At 30.9% G+C, this 15196-nt stretch overlaps 2 protein-coding genes across 3 annotated transcripts; one reads left to right on the forward strand and one right to left on the reverse strand.

Annotated features, from left to right (window-relative positions):
- The first annotated feature begins 77 nt into the window (after nt 1–77).
- Nucleotides 78–9006, forward strand: Rme-8 (receptor mediated endocytosis 8). Of its 2 annotated transcripts, XM_035088132.1 has the most exons (10): nt 78–360; nt 564–649; nt 795–1062; nt 1395–2240; nt 2736–3104; nt 3174–3584; nt 3662–4227; nt 4308–8118; nt 8195–8435; nt 8516–9006. In XM_035088132.1, the coding sequence occupies exons 2-10, from the start codon at nt 582–584 to the stop codon at nt 8626–8628; spliced, it is 6693 nt and encodes a 2230-aa protein (XP_034944023.1). In that variant the 5' UTR covers nt 78–360; nt 564–581; the 3' UTR covers nt 8629–9006. The 2 variants fall into 2 exon arrangements, with proteins under 2 accessions (XP_034944023.1, XP_034944022.1); XM_035088131.1 differs by having other exon boundaries at nt 78–649.
- A 440-nt stretch (nt 9007–9446) lies between these two features.
- LOC118069775 (tyrosine-protein kinase receptor torso-like) lies at nt 9447–14894 on the reverse strand. Its single transcript, XM_035088094.1, has 17 exons — nt 14585–14894; nt 13686–13728; nt 13448–13587; nt 13250–13376; nt 13068–13175; nt 12914–12984; nt 12667–12829; nt 12411–12577; nt 12195–12336; nt 11699–12085; nt 11457–11629; nt 11286–11382; nt 11164–11208; nt 10946–11019; nt 10651–10865; nt 10427–10564; nt 9447–10362 (listed from the first exon to the last, which is right to left on the reverse strand). Exons 1-17 carry the CDS (start codon nt 14687–14689, stop codon nt 10194–10196), a joined length of 2364 nt encoding a protein of 787 aa, XP_034943985.1. The 5' UTR covers nt 14690–14894; the 3' UTR covers nt 9447–10193.
- Nucleotides 14895–15196: the final 302 nt, after the last annotated feature.

Genomic DNA, 15196 nt, shown 5'->3' on the forward strand with positions numbered 1-15196 from the left:
AGCCTAAATAGTGGGAGAAAAAAATTCTCCGAGTATTTCCGACCATTTGCGAATTATTCCGAATCGTTATTCGTTAATAATTGCAGTAACTCGTGCAAAATAAAATAATCCTTCTTGACTTTAAGCCAATTTAATGGATTAATTGCAGTGATAAATTATTTGGCGGTTAATGTTGATTTTCAAAAATGAATTTTACTTGATAAATGCATTTATTTATCAACAGTAGTTCAAATGACTCGCTTCTAAACTGGTGACATCTGGGAAACAGCTGACTGAGACACCCCCAGCATCATGGCCGCTCCCATTAAATTGAAGCCGTTCATGATGATATTTACGCGGTGAATTAAAGTGATATAAAAAGTAAATTGATTTTAAAGTACTCGATAGTCGAACTAAATTATAAGCCATTAAACTATCATAGTTATTACGTTCAAGTGATCGAAAAATTATTGTGCTTAGAGGTTAGATTATCGATGATCTGTTTTCTCCATCACCATAATTTGACAGATGCAAATTGTTTTGAGTATTTTGAAAGTAGTTTGGAGGAATAATTTAATTTTTAGTAACAGGGACATGAGACAATGATGCCGATCAAGGATAATCAAGATGTGGCTTGTTTCTTGGTCACGAAACATTCGTGGAAAGGAAAGTAAGTTTATTATTTTGTCTACTTTGCCTATTCATCTTTGTTCTTGAATTATTATTATTACAACCTTGGAAGTGTTATTAAATTGTTATAATTTCTATTATATAAAATTTTTTCTATCATAAAAATAATTAAAAACTTCTTCCAGATATAAACGTATTTTTTCTATTGGATCAATGGGGATAACGACATACAATCCGAGTAATTTAGAAGTAACAAACAAATGGGAGTATGCAGATTTTATCAGTGTACAACCGACAAATAAAAATCAACTTGGGCTTTATGAGTTTAGTATAACAATGAAGAAAGACAGAAAAATAGATACAATGAAATTTAGCTCGGAGCATAGATCCCACTTGTTGACTGAAGCACTCAAATATAGGAATCAATTTGCTGAAAAGCCGAAAGAGATATTGGTGAGTCATAGTTTTCGTTGAAAAGACATTGTGACACGTAGTATGTTTAAAACACATGGCTTTTAACGTATTATCTGGAGTCAAATCAACATTAATAACACTACAATGCATTTCATTATCCACAGTAATTCATTACACTGATGATATTATTTGTATCACATACATAAAACAACATATAGTGTCGTTTCCTATACAATAATCTTTCTATACTTCAAAGCTTTTTCAAACAATTGAATCTAATTTCGAAGAATCAGCGAAAATTATTGATAAGTTATTAATAACAAAAAAAATACCAAGTGCTAGTATTCATGTAAATTTTTTTTTTCTGACAGAGGTATCAAGCTTATAAACATCATTGGTCAGATACAAGATTGCCGGTAGTATTAGAAGTGACTCCTTACAGCTTGGACCAATTAGATCCTGCAACAAATATGCTTTTAGCAAGTTATTATTACAAAGATATTGATGGATTAGGAACTATGAAAGATTATCAAGGTGGATTTGTTATAGTAAGCAGTGGGTTCGGCCGTTTACATCTATTCGCTTCGCAACACATGGAAGAAATCAAAAGAAAAATCGTAGATCTAGCTCAAGCCAATCTTGGAATTAATATTACGGTGCTCAAAGAAAAAATTCCCATGGATGAATTTATGATGCAACGATTGGGAAGGTTTAGTAGTGATGAGCATATCACAAGTGTTTCTGAATTTACTGTACATAAAATTTCGTCCAGACATTCCGATCCACAGAGGAGAACTCTATGCCTCTCGGATACTTGTCTTCTTGAGAGAGATCCACAGACTTATAACATTTGTACTCTTAGGCCGTTATCAGATATTTTTGCTTTGGTCCGAGATAATACAAATCCTCAATTATTTACAATCCAATATCTTAATGGACAGATGCGTAGTTACATGGCAACAGATAGAGATTCCCTGCTGGCATCATTACTAGATGGAGTAAGAGCATCAGGTAACAGGGATGTTCACGTAAAAATGACTCCTATAGCAAGAGGTAAAAGACTTGGACCATTAAATCTTCCGGTCGATGAAGAAGTTGAAATTTCACATGTGAAATTCTTACAACAACCACCTGGCAATCGGTTTTTTGCCGAAATTCTCGAAAGATTCAATGCTAACATTCCTTACAGTGGTCTTCATTATTCTGTTACTCAGGATGTAAGAAATTTTTATTTTATATATTAAGTTTGTAAAGCATACAGTTCATCGAAGCGGCGAATTTTATAGCTTACTATTTTCTTTACTTTTTTTAAAACGTAGTGTTGAAGCTGGTTTTAACTTTCAATAGTGACTAACAATAAGATTGCTGAAAATTTTTCAAATATAATGATTTGGAATACGCAATTGATATACGAAAAGAAAGATTTATTTTTATGCGATACAAACTAAATTCAATCTTTTCTGAAAATTTTTATATTTGTTTATTCATAAACTTTTTTAAAAGCTTCCATTTTCTTCTAAAGCCTTTTGCTTGTATTTGCTGATTAAAAATAAAACAATTTTATATATTTAATTTATTTTTAATCAGAGTCTCTTTCCAAGTATATCAACTGTATAAGAAAGATCATTTTTGCCTAGGGTATAGAACCGCTTGAATGGACTGTAACGACATTACAGCTTGAAATGCATCGAGTGATGAATAACTACTTGCAGGGATTATTCACGGAAAACAAAGATAAAATAATTCTGGGCGCCCTAAGTTCATTAGTGAACCGTGAGTTGGAAACAAATATGGAAGTAGAAGCACAGTTTCATGCATTACGAAGATTAGTTGCTAGTAAAGTTGGATTCATGGCTTTCACGACACTACCTGGTTTTCGGGAGGCAATTGGGAATAAAGTTGTTAAAGCTTTGAAACGACAGGATTGTGGAGTTACTCAGGCTGCAATTGATTGCATTTGTGCTCTCATGCAGGCAATGCATGATGACTGTGATTTACGGCAGGAACAGCTAAATAAAAGTAGCCTGCTTAGTAGTAATAAGTTTCTGGAGAGTCTTCTAGATATGTGGATTAATCATGTGGTAAGAATTTAATATATTTTATTCAAAATATAAATATTAGTAATTTAAAAAACTATTTTAATGTTTCAGAACCATGGAACAGGCGCGCTGGTAGTGTCTGCCATGTTAGATTTATTAACATTTGCATTGTGCGTTCCTTATAGTGAAACAACCGACGGCAAACATTTTGATAATCTGCTTGAGATGGTGGCTGCTAGAGGCAGATCGTTGTTTAAACTTTTCCAACACCCCTCGTTAGCTATTGTTAAAGGCGCAGGTTTAATTATGAGAGCAATTATTGAAGAAGGTGCTCCAGAGGTTGCTGCTAAAATGCAAGAACTTGCTTTGGCTGAGGGAGCTTTACCACGGCATTTATTGAACAGTTTGTTTACTGCTGGCAGTGATGGGAGACTGTTAACTCATAGACAATTATGCAGGCATCTTGTTGGACTTTGGGTTACCGGTCATCCCACAGCTATGGGTTTATTAAAAAGAATTTTAGTGAGTTTTATTTATTTTCATTCCGAAAGAAAATTAGAATAAAAAGTATCAATATGCAATTAAAATTATTTTTACAGCCCAGTGGTTTGTTGACGTACCTTGACTCTCAGGAAAAAATACCAGATTCATTTTTGGAAGAAGAGAGATTATATAATCGAGATAATTTAAAAATAGCAATTTATCATGCATCAAAGAATAAACCAGGAGCTCAATGGGTGGCAATGGAACGTTATATGCGTTTAATAGAAAAGCATGTTGAGAATTCTTTACAGCATTGGGGTGCACGTATTGGAATTGAAAGAAGAGAAAAAATCAAAGAAAGACCAATAGTTTTACGTAAAAGAAGAGAAAGAATAAAGTCTGAAGCTAATTGGAAATTATTTTACTATAAATTCAATCAAGATCATGCATTGCCTAATCTTATTTGGAATCATAAGACAAGAGAAGAGCTTCGTACTGCTCTTGAAAATGAGATTCGTGCATTTTCTGCTGATAAGGATTTATCTGGAGGAACTTTGATTGCCTGGAATCATCGTGAGTTTGAAGTACAGTATGTATGCTTATCAGATGAGGTTAAAATTGGAGATTATTATTTGAGATTATTGCTTGAAAAAGATTCACCTGATAGTCCTATTAGAAAATCGTAAGTACTAGAGTATTGATTGAAAAAAAAACATTATTTAAGTTAATAAAACAATCTAAACATTGCTTTATTTATTTTAGGTATGAATTTTTTAATGATTTATATCATAGATTTCTCTTAACTACTAAAGTAGACATGAAGTGCCTTTGCTTACAAGCTATGACTATTGTTTACGGTCGGTACTTCGAAGACATCGGCCCATTTTCTGACACAAAGTACATAGTAGGAATGCTGGAACGATGTACAGATCGGACAGAACGTGATCGATTAGTGATGTTTATTCACAAATTAATCTTACACAGAAAAAATGTCAAAGACATAATGGATCAAAATGGAGTTCGTGCTTTAGTTGATTTATTAACTTTAGCACATTTACACATATCTCGTGCTGTGGTTCCAACGCAAACAAATGTGATAGAAGCAGGGCCAGAGCAAGAACGGGTTTTAGAAAAAGAATGGTACTACAATGATGGAGAGCGTCGAATAGGACCGATAAGTTTAAACGAGTTGAAAGATTTATATTCTTCAAATAAAATAAATCATAAAACCAAAGTTTGGGCTCAAGGATTGGATGGCTGGCGAATGATTTCTCAAGTTCCACAGTTGAAATGGACTCTAGTTGCCAAAGGAACTCCAGTTCTTAATGAAAGTGAACTAGCAACTCTTATTCTAAATATTTTAATACAAATGTGTGAATATTTTCCAAGTAGAGACGCTGATAATGCTGTAGTTAGACCGCTTCCAAGAGTAAAAAGGCTTTTATCAGATCTTCAGTGTTTGCCGCATGTTGTTCAACTTCTCCTTACGTTCGATCCTGTTTTAGTTGAAAGAGTCGCAACCCTTTTATGTGAAATTATGAAGGACAATTCTGAAGTATCAAAGATCTATCTAACGGGTGTCTTTTACTTTATACTTATGTATACCGGTTCCAATGTTTTACCTATCGCCAGATTTTTGCAGTTGACACATACGAAGCAGGCATTTCGTGGAGACGATAATACTCCATCAGATATCATGCAAAGAAGTATTTTAGGCCAGCTTCTACCTGATGCCATGGTGAGTTATCTAGAGAATCATGGAGCAGAAAAATTCGCACAGATTTTCTTGGGTGATTTCGATACTCCTGAAGCGATTTGGAACGCGGAAATGAGAAGAACTCTCATTGAAAAAGTAGCGGCACACATCGCTGATTTTTCTCCACGACTGAGAAGCCATACGATGGCAAGATATCAGTATATTGCCATTCCAGCTGTGAGGTATCCACAGTTGGACAAAGAACTCTTCTGCCAGATATTTTATCTCCGCCATCTTTGTGATACCGTTAAATTTCCTAACTGGCCTATACCAGATCCAGTGCATTTATTGAAAGATGTTTTAGATGCTTGGAAGAAAGAGGTGGAGAAGAAGCCGCCGATAATGACTGTTGATGAAGCTTACAAAGTCTTAGGTCTTCAGAGTGGAAGACAACACAATGAAGCAGATGTGAGAAAGTCCTACTATAAATTAGCACAAAAATTCCATCCTGATAAGAACCCCGAAGGTAGAGATAAATTCGAAGCAGTAAACCAAGCTTACGAATTTCTGTGTAGTAGAAGTTGTTGGACGACTGATGGACCAAATCCTGATAATATAGTATTGATTCTTCGTACACAAAGTATTTTGTTCCATAGATATTCTGATGAATTAAAACCATACAAATATGCCGGGTATCCACAACTCATAAAAACAATAAAACTAGAAACTGAAGATGAAAGATTATTTTCTAAGTCTGCGCCACTATTGGCAGCAGCGAGTGAACTTGCTTATCATACAGTTCATTGCTCTGCATTGAATGCTGAAGAATTACGTAGGGAAGGAGGTCTAGATGTATTACTAGAAGCTTACAGTCGATGTGTATCTGTTTTGAATAATTCAAGCAAACCTGATGATGTTGCAGTTCAAGTTTGTACTCATATTACAAAATGCTTTGCCGTGGCTGGCAGATTTAGAGGCTGTAGAGATAAAATTGTTGAACTTCCCCAACTCATTAAGGATCTGTGTCGAATTTTACACTTTAAACACTTGACGAAACTTTGCTCTGTGGCAACAGAATGTGCTTCTTCTCTTGCGACAGACTCGGTGCTTCAAATGCAACTTTTGCAGTCAGGAGCACTTTGGCATTTACTTCTGTTTATGTTTAATTACGATTATACGTTGGAAGAAGGTGGAGTAGAACGGAATCAAGACGAAAACCGTCAAGAAGTAGCTAATAATTTAGCGAAGCTTGCAGTGAAAGCTTGTGCAAGACTTGGTGGTTATATGACTGGAGATAATGAGACACCAGTTAATCCAGTTACTGTTGCTGCTTTAGAGACCTTACTGACGCCTTATTTAGCTCGACAACTTGCTAAAGATAAACCAGAAGAAATTTTGAAAACTTTAAACTCAAATTGTTCGAATCCTTATCTTATTTGGGATAATGGAACACGAGCTGAGTTGAATGAGTATTTGGAAACTAAACGTCAAGAAAAACTTTGTGGCAATGGAACTTTAGAGCATGACTTCAGTGATTTTAAATACAGTGCTCATAGTAATGAATTAATTATTGGTGAAATTTTCGTTAAAGTTTATAATGAACAACCAACGTTTCCAATTGAAAATCCTAAAAGTTTTACCATTGATTTACTTAACTTTTTATTGAAATCATCAAAATATTTATCATCATTAAATAGCTTAACATTATCTAAAAAAGATCAAGAAAGATTAAAAACAATTGTCATGGCATTAGAGGCATTAAAAAATGTAATTCAAAATAATCCTGGAATAGAAATTCAATGCATCGGCCATTTCAATTTGCTATTTAATTTATTGAGTTGCAATAATTTCAAGCCTATTCAAAAAGGAGCTTTAGAAGTGATAAATAATGTAACGAAAAATCATGAATGTGTTAATGATATTGCTGCTAATGAGGTTGTAGTTCATTTATTACTAACTTTAAATACTGTAAAAGAATGCCAATTATTATGTTTAGAAACCTTATATGCACTTATGAGCACGACAAAAATCGTAAAAGATGCTTTAGCAAAAGGAGCTGTTGTTTATGTTCTTGATTTATTTTGTAACTCTCCTAATGTTCAAATTCGTGAAACTGCCGCTGAACTTTTAGCCAAAATGTCAGCTGATAAATTAGCAGGACCGAAAGTAAAACTAGATTTATCAAAGTTTCTTCCAAAATTGTTTGGAGAAGCAATTCGCGATGCTCCTAAGCAATGTGTTCATATGTTTGAGACAAAACACGAAAATCCAGAATTAGTTTGGGATGATGAAGCAAAAAATCGTGTGTCAAGGATAGTATCAGAATTAAAAGATGAATATTATTCTCTTCAAAGAAGAAATCCTAATGCAGTACTAAAATTACCTGAGACTCAAAATAATTTTGAAACCGCAACAAATGAACCAGTTGTTGGAGGAGTTTATTTAAGGTTATTCATAGCAAGTCCTGCATGGGCTCTTCGAAAGCCTAAGGAATTTTTAAACGACTTAATGGACACTACTTTGTCACTTATGTCTCGAGAAAATATGGACACTGATATGTTAGAACTAACAACACAGGCTTTAGTGTGTTTACTTCAAGCTCAACCAGCGCTAGCAGATCAAGTACCTTCTCTTGGACACATTCCAAGGCTCTGCAGACAAATGGCTATAAGAAATAGCCAGCCCTCTATGTACAAAGCGGCAATACTTATTCTTCATCAACTAGCCACAAGCGAAATTTGTATTAACTCGATTTGTCAAACAGATTGTATCAGCCCATTAAAACTCGCTATGCAGTCAAGAAGAGATATGATTGCTGTTGCATGTGAGACATTAAATCGACTTTTCTCAACAAATGAAGATCGACTCATTAAGCAGGTAATTTCTAGTAGCAAAACATTAAGTATTCAATTTATTATAAATCATAAACAAATAATTTTATTTATGTTCTTAGGCCCTTGAAGCAGAGATGGTACCATATCTTTTGAACATATTAGAAGGTCGGCTTGACTTAATTGATAATCCAGCTACAACAAAAGCTCAAATTGTGAAAGCACTAAAAGCAATGACTCGAAGTATTCTTTTGGGAGAAAAAGTCAGTTCTATTTTGGAAAAATCACCTGTGTGGGCTGAGTACAAAGACCAAAAGCATGATTTATTCATTTCTAATACTCCAACCATGGGCTATCTCACAGGTACTATATCCTTACTTAATCGGTATGTGACCTTTTGTTTTTGACGGGAATATCTATTAAAATATTCATCAATTATACAGGAATGCCAGTATCTGCTGGATATTTAACAGCTGGACCGAGCGCACCTATTCCTAGTGCACCACCACCAGTTCACAAGGAAGATAGAATCGGTAACAGACATGATCACATATGATAGTCAGAGAAAATGTGTTTACAAAATAGAATACGATAGCATCAATAACATGCTCAAGAACTTTCATCTTCGTCTTCAGTTAAGTAAAAGAGGTTCGTCTGTGATTTTTATTATTATTTTATCGAAGATTCTCTTTTGTTAGAGAGAATTAAATGTAACTATCATCATCTTTTTTGATCAAACAATTAACGAATTGATTTTGAAAGATATCCACACTCTCAGAATGAACGAATTTTTTAAGAATATTAGTTTTTTATCAGTAGAAAAATATCTTTACAACTGCATTGAAGAAGTGATGTTTTTATTATTTTCTGAACTATTCTAAATATCTCTGTACTTAGCAATAATTTTTATTCTGTTGGAAAACTTCCTATTTAAAGGAGCAACTTTTTTTCGAATTAATTTTTTTTTCGAAGATTTAATTAGGTTTTTCAGTAATAAAAGAGAACTTTGTACTTGTAACTAAATCAAAATTTATTAAATTCTCATTTCATAAAATATATATCATGGAAATCAATTTGATAATTTTAATTTGAAAATAATACTCGATATTATTTGATTTTTTTTTATGAATCAGGGTAATTATTATTTATCATGTCTTTTACTATGATAAAAAAATATATCTTATGCAGCCATGTCATTTATTTAAAAATGACTAAATTAAAAACTAAAAAGTACATTTTATTTAGTAAATAATGTAAATATAATACTCTATAAGAAAAGTCATGAAAAAATATTTAGGCTATGTATGCATTGAGGCCTACTGCCAAAAAAAAACATAATCTCTGATAAAATTTATTTCAAATTATGTTCGAAAAACAATATTTTTACGTCGTTAATATCAGAGTATATAACAGAATCTGTTATTTGTACAGAATAATATAAATAAGAAAGAGCGACATTTTTTTCTTTTGTTGAAGATTAAATAAATAATGATCGATTTTTATTTCATCATAAAAGCTAATTTTATGTTAAAACATTTTTTCTTTAAATATTGACAATGATTACAAGTAATAGATGTGCCTTTATATTACAATAATTTTTATGTTTTTGTGAATCAACATATATGCAATGGCTGCTTTACGATATTTTATAGCTTACACAACACAAATGACTTATCATGTTGAAGACATTGACAAAATGTTTAATAAAACACCAAAAACAAAAAAGAGAATAATAAATTTAAAATGAATAATAAACAGAATGCAAGGGATTTATTATAAAAAATATTGATTTTAAGATTGTTAAAAACATATTGTGCTATTTGTACCGTCATCTTCAATCATTAATGAATGATGAACGACGCGAAAAAACTTGATCATTATTTTCACGTTATCACTATTTGAATTTTTTAAGAATTAAATTCAGATTATGTATATATAATATATATAAATATATATATATATAATTATTATACCACAGATCCATATGTATGTATAGAACAATAAACAATTTTGCACAGGATAATGAAAGTATTGCAGAATTATGTACAAATTATTTGATACTTGAAAACTATATCACGATATTGGGATTAAACTGATATTAATTTCAAGATACATTTGTTGTTATTCGACTATTTCTCTCACATTTGGCACCTGAAACGCTTCATTCTGAAGGTTTATATACTCATGTTGTGTTACACTCTCTAGAAGCCTACCAATGGCATGTTTAAGTTCAGTGAATGTTGGTCTGCTTTTTGGTGAAGTTCGCCAACATGCATTCATTAATTCATATCTAAAATTAAAATTAAAATGTATATGATAAATATTATAATTATTATTCATAAAAATGAACTTACAGTTGACTACCACAGTTGGATGGTTTTACCATACGTTTTCCAGATTTTAGATAATGAAGAATCATATTTGTAGGAATTTCTGGATAAGGGTTGCATCCAAGAGTTACTATTTCCCACAGAAGAATTCCAAAAGACCATCTATGATAATCATACAGGAGTGTTAATAATTAAATATGAGTAAAATTTCTTTTTTCTTTCTAATTATTGGATTGTTTAATACGAACACATCACTTTGAGAAGTATACAATTGATGAGTTAATGCTTCAATAGCCATCCATTTTACTGGTAGCTTGCCATTCCCTTTTTTCTTATATACACTTTCTCTATAAACATCTCTGCTTAGTCCAAAATCTGAAATTTTGACCGTTAAATCTGCACAAACTAATACATTTCTTGCAGCCAAGTCACGGTGAACTATTCGATTAAGCGACAAAAATTCCTAAAAAATTGTTAAAAATTAATAAATGACTATTAAAGTTTCTTTATCTTGAGTCAAATTTTCATCAATATGATATTTACCATGCCATTAGCAACCTGCCAAGCAAATGTTAATAATTCTTTCGCTGTTATTTTTTCGGTTTTTTTTGAATATTCTAAAACATATGTTCATGGTCATGGTTATCCAATAGATATAAAAAACTAATAAAATGAATTCGAAATGGATGGATATACGTAAGAGATAAGACATGTTTTATATTCAAAATATGGATGTATTGTAGTATGTAAGATATGTTTACCTTCTTGAATATCGTACATTCGATTAGATACTGCATCTTTATTCCCTAAAAAGAAGCTTTTATTATTTCTAATTTATAAATAAGAATCGTTGATTCCAAGTGTCGTAAGATATAATACTTACAAGTAGATGAAATTAGATAAGTGGGATTTTCTCTAGCTACTTGAAGAGATTTGAGATGATTATTTTCATTTATGTCATTCATAATATCTTTCCATATCTATATTGATGGGAATGATGATTAATTATAAAATAACGCGTATAAAGAAACTTCTTGATTTTATCATTACTTACATTCCTAAGATAACTTTGTAAATCACCTTTGCTACAGTATTCTACAACCAACATAGGAATTTGGCAAGATGTACAACATCCAATTAAGGAAACAATGTTAGGATGTATACCAGCAGATTTCATTATTGAAATTTCTTGCTTGAAATTTCTTATTTCTTCAGCACTTGGGCAATCTAATTTATTTACAAATGAAGTTATATTTATTTCATCTTATTTTTTTCTGTAAAAAAGTTTTACTTCACCTTTTAACATTTTAACAGCTACTTCGATTGATTTATTTTGGTCAACTTGAAGTAATCCAAGTCGAACAACTCCGGATATACCACTACCTAATACATCTTTTATCATCAATTGCATTGGTTTTATTTCAAAAACATCTTTTGCTATGAAAGATTCATTTTCCATTTTATTTTCCAAGTTGAGGGTTGATTTAAGCAATTTTTCATAAACTGGGTTGAGATTTATAGAATCTTTTATGTTGTTACGGTATTTCAGTTGAGTTTTATTTTTACGTACTTTATTATGAATATCGTTTTTATGTTTTTTATTATGTTTACAGTAAAAATAAAATATAGTTGCAATTATAATCATACTCGCAACTGATGGAATGATAATCATTTCAATAGAAACTATAATAACATGGAAAAAATTACAACTATTAAATTTGACCTTGAAATCGAACAAGGAAAAATATTGAATAAAAAATAGAAAATTGTCAATATATAGATTATGAAGTACCTGTTGATGGGTAAGTATTTTCTCTAGTAAATGTTCTAAAAATTGAAACAGGTAAACTTGTTCCACCAGCTGATTCACTGTAAATACTAATTACATAAAGCGTTTCACTTTTATTAACAGAGCATAGTGCTTCTGTTGACTCCTGTAACAATTAATTTCAAAGTAATTATTCTAATTAATAAAAGAAATTTATTGATTATGTATGACAATATTTACACCAGGAACTGTAGTAATATCAGGTTTCTCCGTTTCATCAACTGGTATTACTTGAATTGTATAATTATCTGGAATGATATCTGGCTTTTTCCATGAAACAATGAAATTGAATTTATCTCCCAATTCAGTTATATCAATAATTTGAAAGTTTTCTACTAAATTAGGGGCTAAGAATTATGAAATAATTTTAATTATAAAAGTTAATCTGTATTTAACTATTATTAATAATCATAAAAAATTTAATTTCAGTTCTTACGGCATATAGTTAAATTTTTAAACATATCTGAACAACTGGGTGTTATAAAGCTGTGTGTAACGTTTTTACTATTATTATGACTTCCTCGATTTTTAGCAGAAACTATTAGTGTATAATTTCTGGAATAATCAAGTCCATGCAAATTAAATTTGAAATCATGACTCTGTAAAGAATCCCAATTTTTTCAATTAAAAATGAAAACATTAAAGAATAATTTTATTTATTGATGAAAAATATTGTAACGCACTGCATTGAAATGATTGATGGATAATCCTTCATCTTGGGTCCAGGAAAGAATATCATAAAAGCAAGATCGATCTATAACAATTTCAAATAGAAACAAGAAATAATCTTGAAGAATTGATTTTCTAGTATTTACTTGCAAAATGATGATAGAATACCTTTAGCTGGATCTAAAATAATTTCAGCTTTCAAGTGAGTATCATTTTTACCATCAGGTATAATTTTTTGGACAAAAATATAGCTGATCGGTTCTGGTTGAACGTTATCTGAAGTAAAGTCAATACATTGAGGATCATCGCAGATGAAATTGATCTGAATAATTAATATATTAATATATTACTTGCAGTTGTCTGAAACCAATCAGATATTTCCGGCAGCGAAATTCCTTCTTTTGTAATTTTGTGAGAACGATATCGATATCTTGTACCGGGTTGTAGATCAAAAAACATTGATATTCTCCCATCATACTGAATTTTGGTTACACGTTAATGTTCTATATTTTGAAGAATAATTTTAAATAAATCAATCATTTATTTACCACAACAGGATTACTCCAGATGTTGTCATCACTTGTATTCTGCTCGATTACAAAAGTACCAGGGCTATGTAAAATACTTAGAAAATCTACATCTCTGCAATGTAGAGAAGCATTGAAATTGGCTCTTACTGGGATCCTTTCTATATATTGGAAGAATTTTTCTTTAAACGTCAGATAATTTGATCATGTAAAAAGTATTTTCTTTAATGTCCAGATAGCTTAAAATTGTTTTATTTACCTTGAACAAGTGTGATATTACGGCAATTATTTAGACACGAAATCTAAAACACATAATTACAAATAGAGGAATCCCTAGGTATATTTTTATCATCTAACATCATTTTTTTTTAATTGAAAAAAAAATTGTTTTCTGATTTCAGGCTATAAACACAGATTGATAGATATAATTTACTATGAAAAAAGAAAATCTAACCCATTCCTACGCAATACAATATTTCATTTGTATAATATTGACAACACCTCTAATGTAATTCTGATAAAGGAATCGTATGTATTGTATTCATTGTTCAATACAAATAAAAGATAGCATGTCCTGACATTGATGTTACATTATGCATTAGATATTAATCTAGACACATAATTTAGAATTAAAATGCGTTGTTTTTATTGAAAATCTGAATAAAGTATTTTAAAAATTGAGTAAAAATACGAAAGAAATAATTAATTATCATTTGATTAGCCACAAACAGATTGACTTTATTCATGCAATATTTTAAAATGTGGTTCATTGCTCTTTAACCGATCAATTTGATAATCTACACAAATTCTATGCGATGCTTTAAACTTATAAAATTTAACTTTTAGATACATAAAGTCTCTCGAAGGTGCTATACTTATCGTTGTTACAATTTTACCTTCGACGAATATATTTAACAACCGCCAACTGTGTCAACTAATCATGTGCTTGATAATAATTAAATACTGTGTCGTACACATAATTACAGGTGGATAAGACGAAAAAACAATTTGAGGAAAGTCACATACTAAAATGGACTAAAATAAATGATTTTTAAAATTTTTCTAGTAATATAATTCAAATAAAGGTTTCTAAGATTATTTATAAATTTAAACAAGTGATTTTAATAAAGCAATAAATGAACTTGTATGGGTCCTTACTTCTTTACATCGAACAAGGCATCCAGCTTCTTGAAAAGCTTCATCGATTGAAATTCCTTGGACTACATATTCAAATACTATTAAAAACAAAATAACAAAATACATGTTGGTATTTTTTATTATTTTAATAACATGTTTTCACCACTAGTTAACTGTATGTTAAACTTGGCATTTTGATATTTTCATTCGAAACTACACTTGCAATTTCACAACAAAATTTCATTTATGATTTATTTGTTAAGAATTCTACAAGACATTGTAAATATGTAGGCTCACTAATATTCACCCAGGTACTTTTTATCTGAAATTTTTCTATAAAGTGAAAAATTTTTGATTACGTGGAGGAGTTTAACACTGTACTAATGACCTCACAGTTAAAAGCAAGAATGAATATTAAGTTCATTTTTTACTCGTAAGTTCATTTATTTGTATTTATTATAAAAAATATTAACAGCTGAATCAATGTATTCATTTCACGCGGGAAAACATCTAAAAAATAACAATGCTTGAAGTTGGAATGCTACGAATCAACGTAATCGTCAAGTGTCGAACGCGATATGACCAACTAGAACATTTCTGTTACACGTGTTCATGTATACAATTCAAAACTTT

This window comes from Chelonus insularis, unplaced genomic scaffold (assembly GCF_013357705.1).
Source record: "Chelonus insularis isolate UGA/USDA-ARS -01 unplaced genomic scaffold, ASM1335770v1 contig_42_pilon, whole genome shotgun sequence".
NCBI lineage: Eukaryota > Metazoa > Arthropoda > Insecta > Hymenoptera > Braconidae > Chelonus > Chelonus insularis.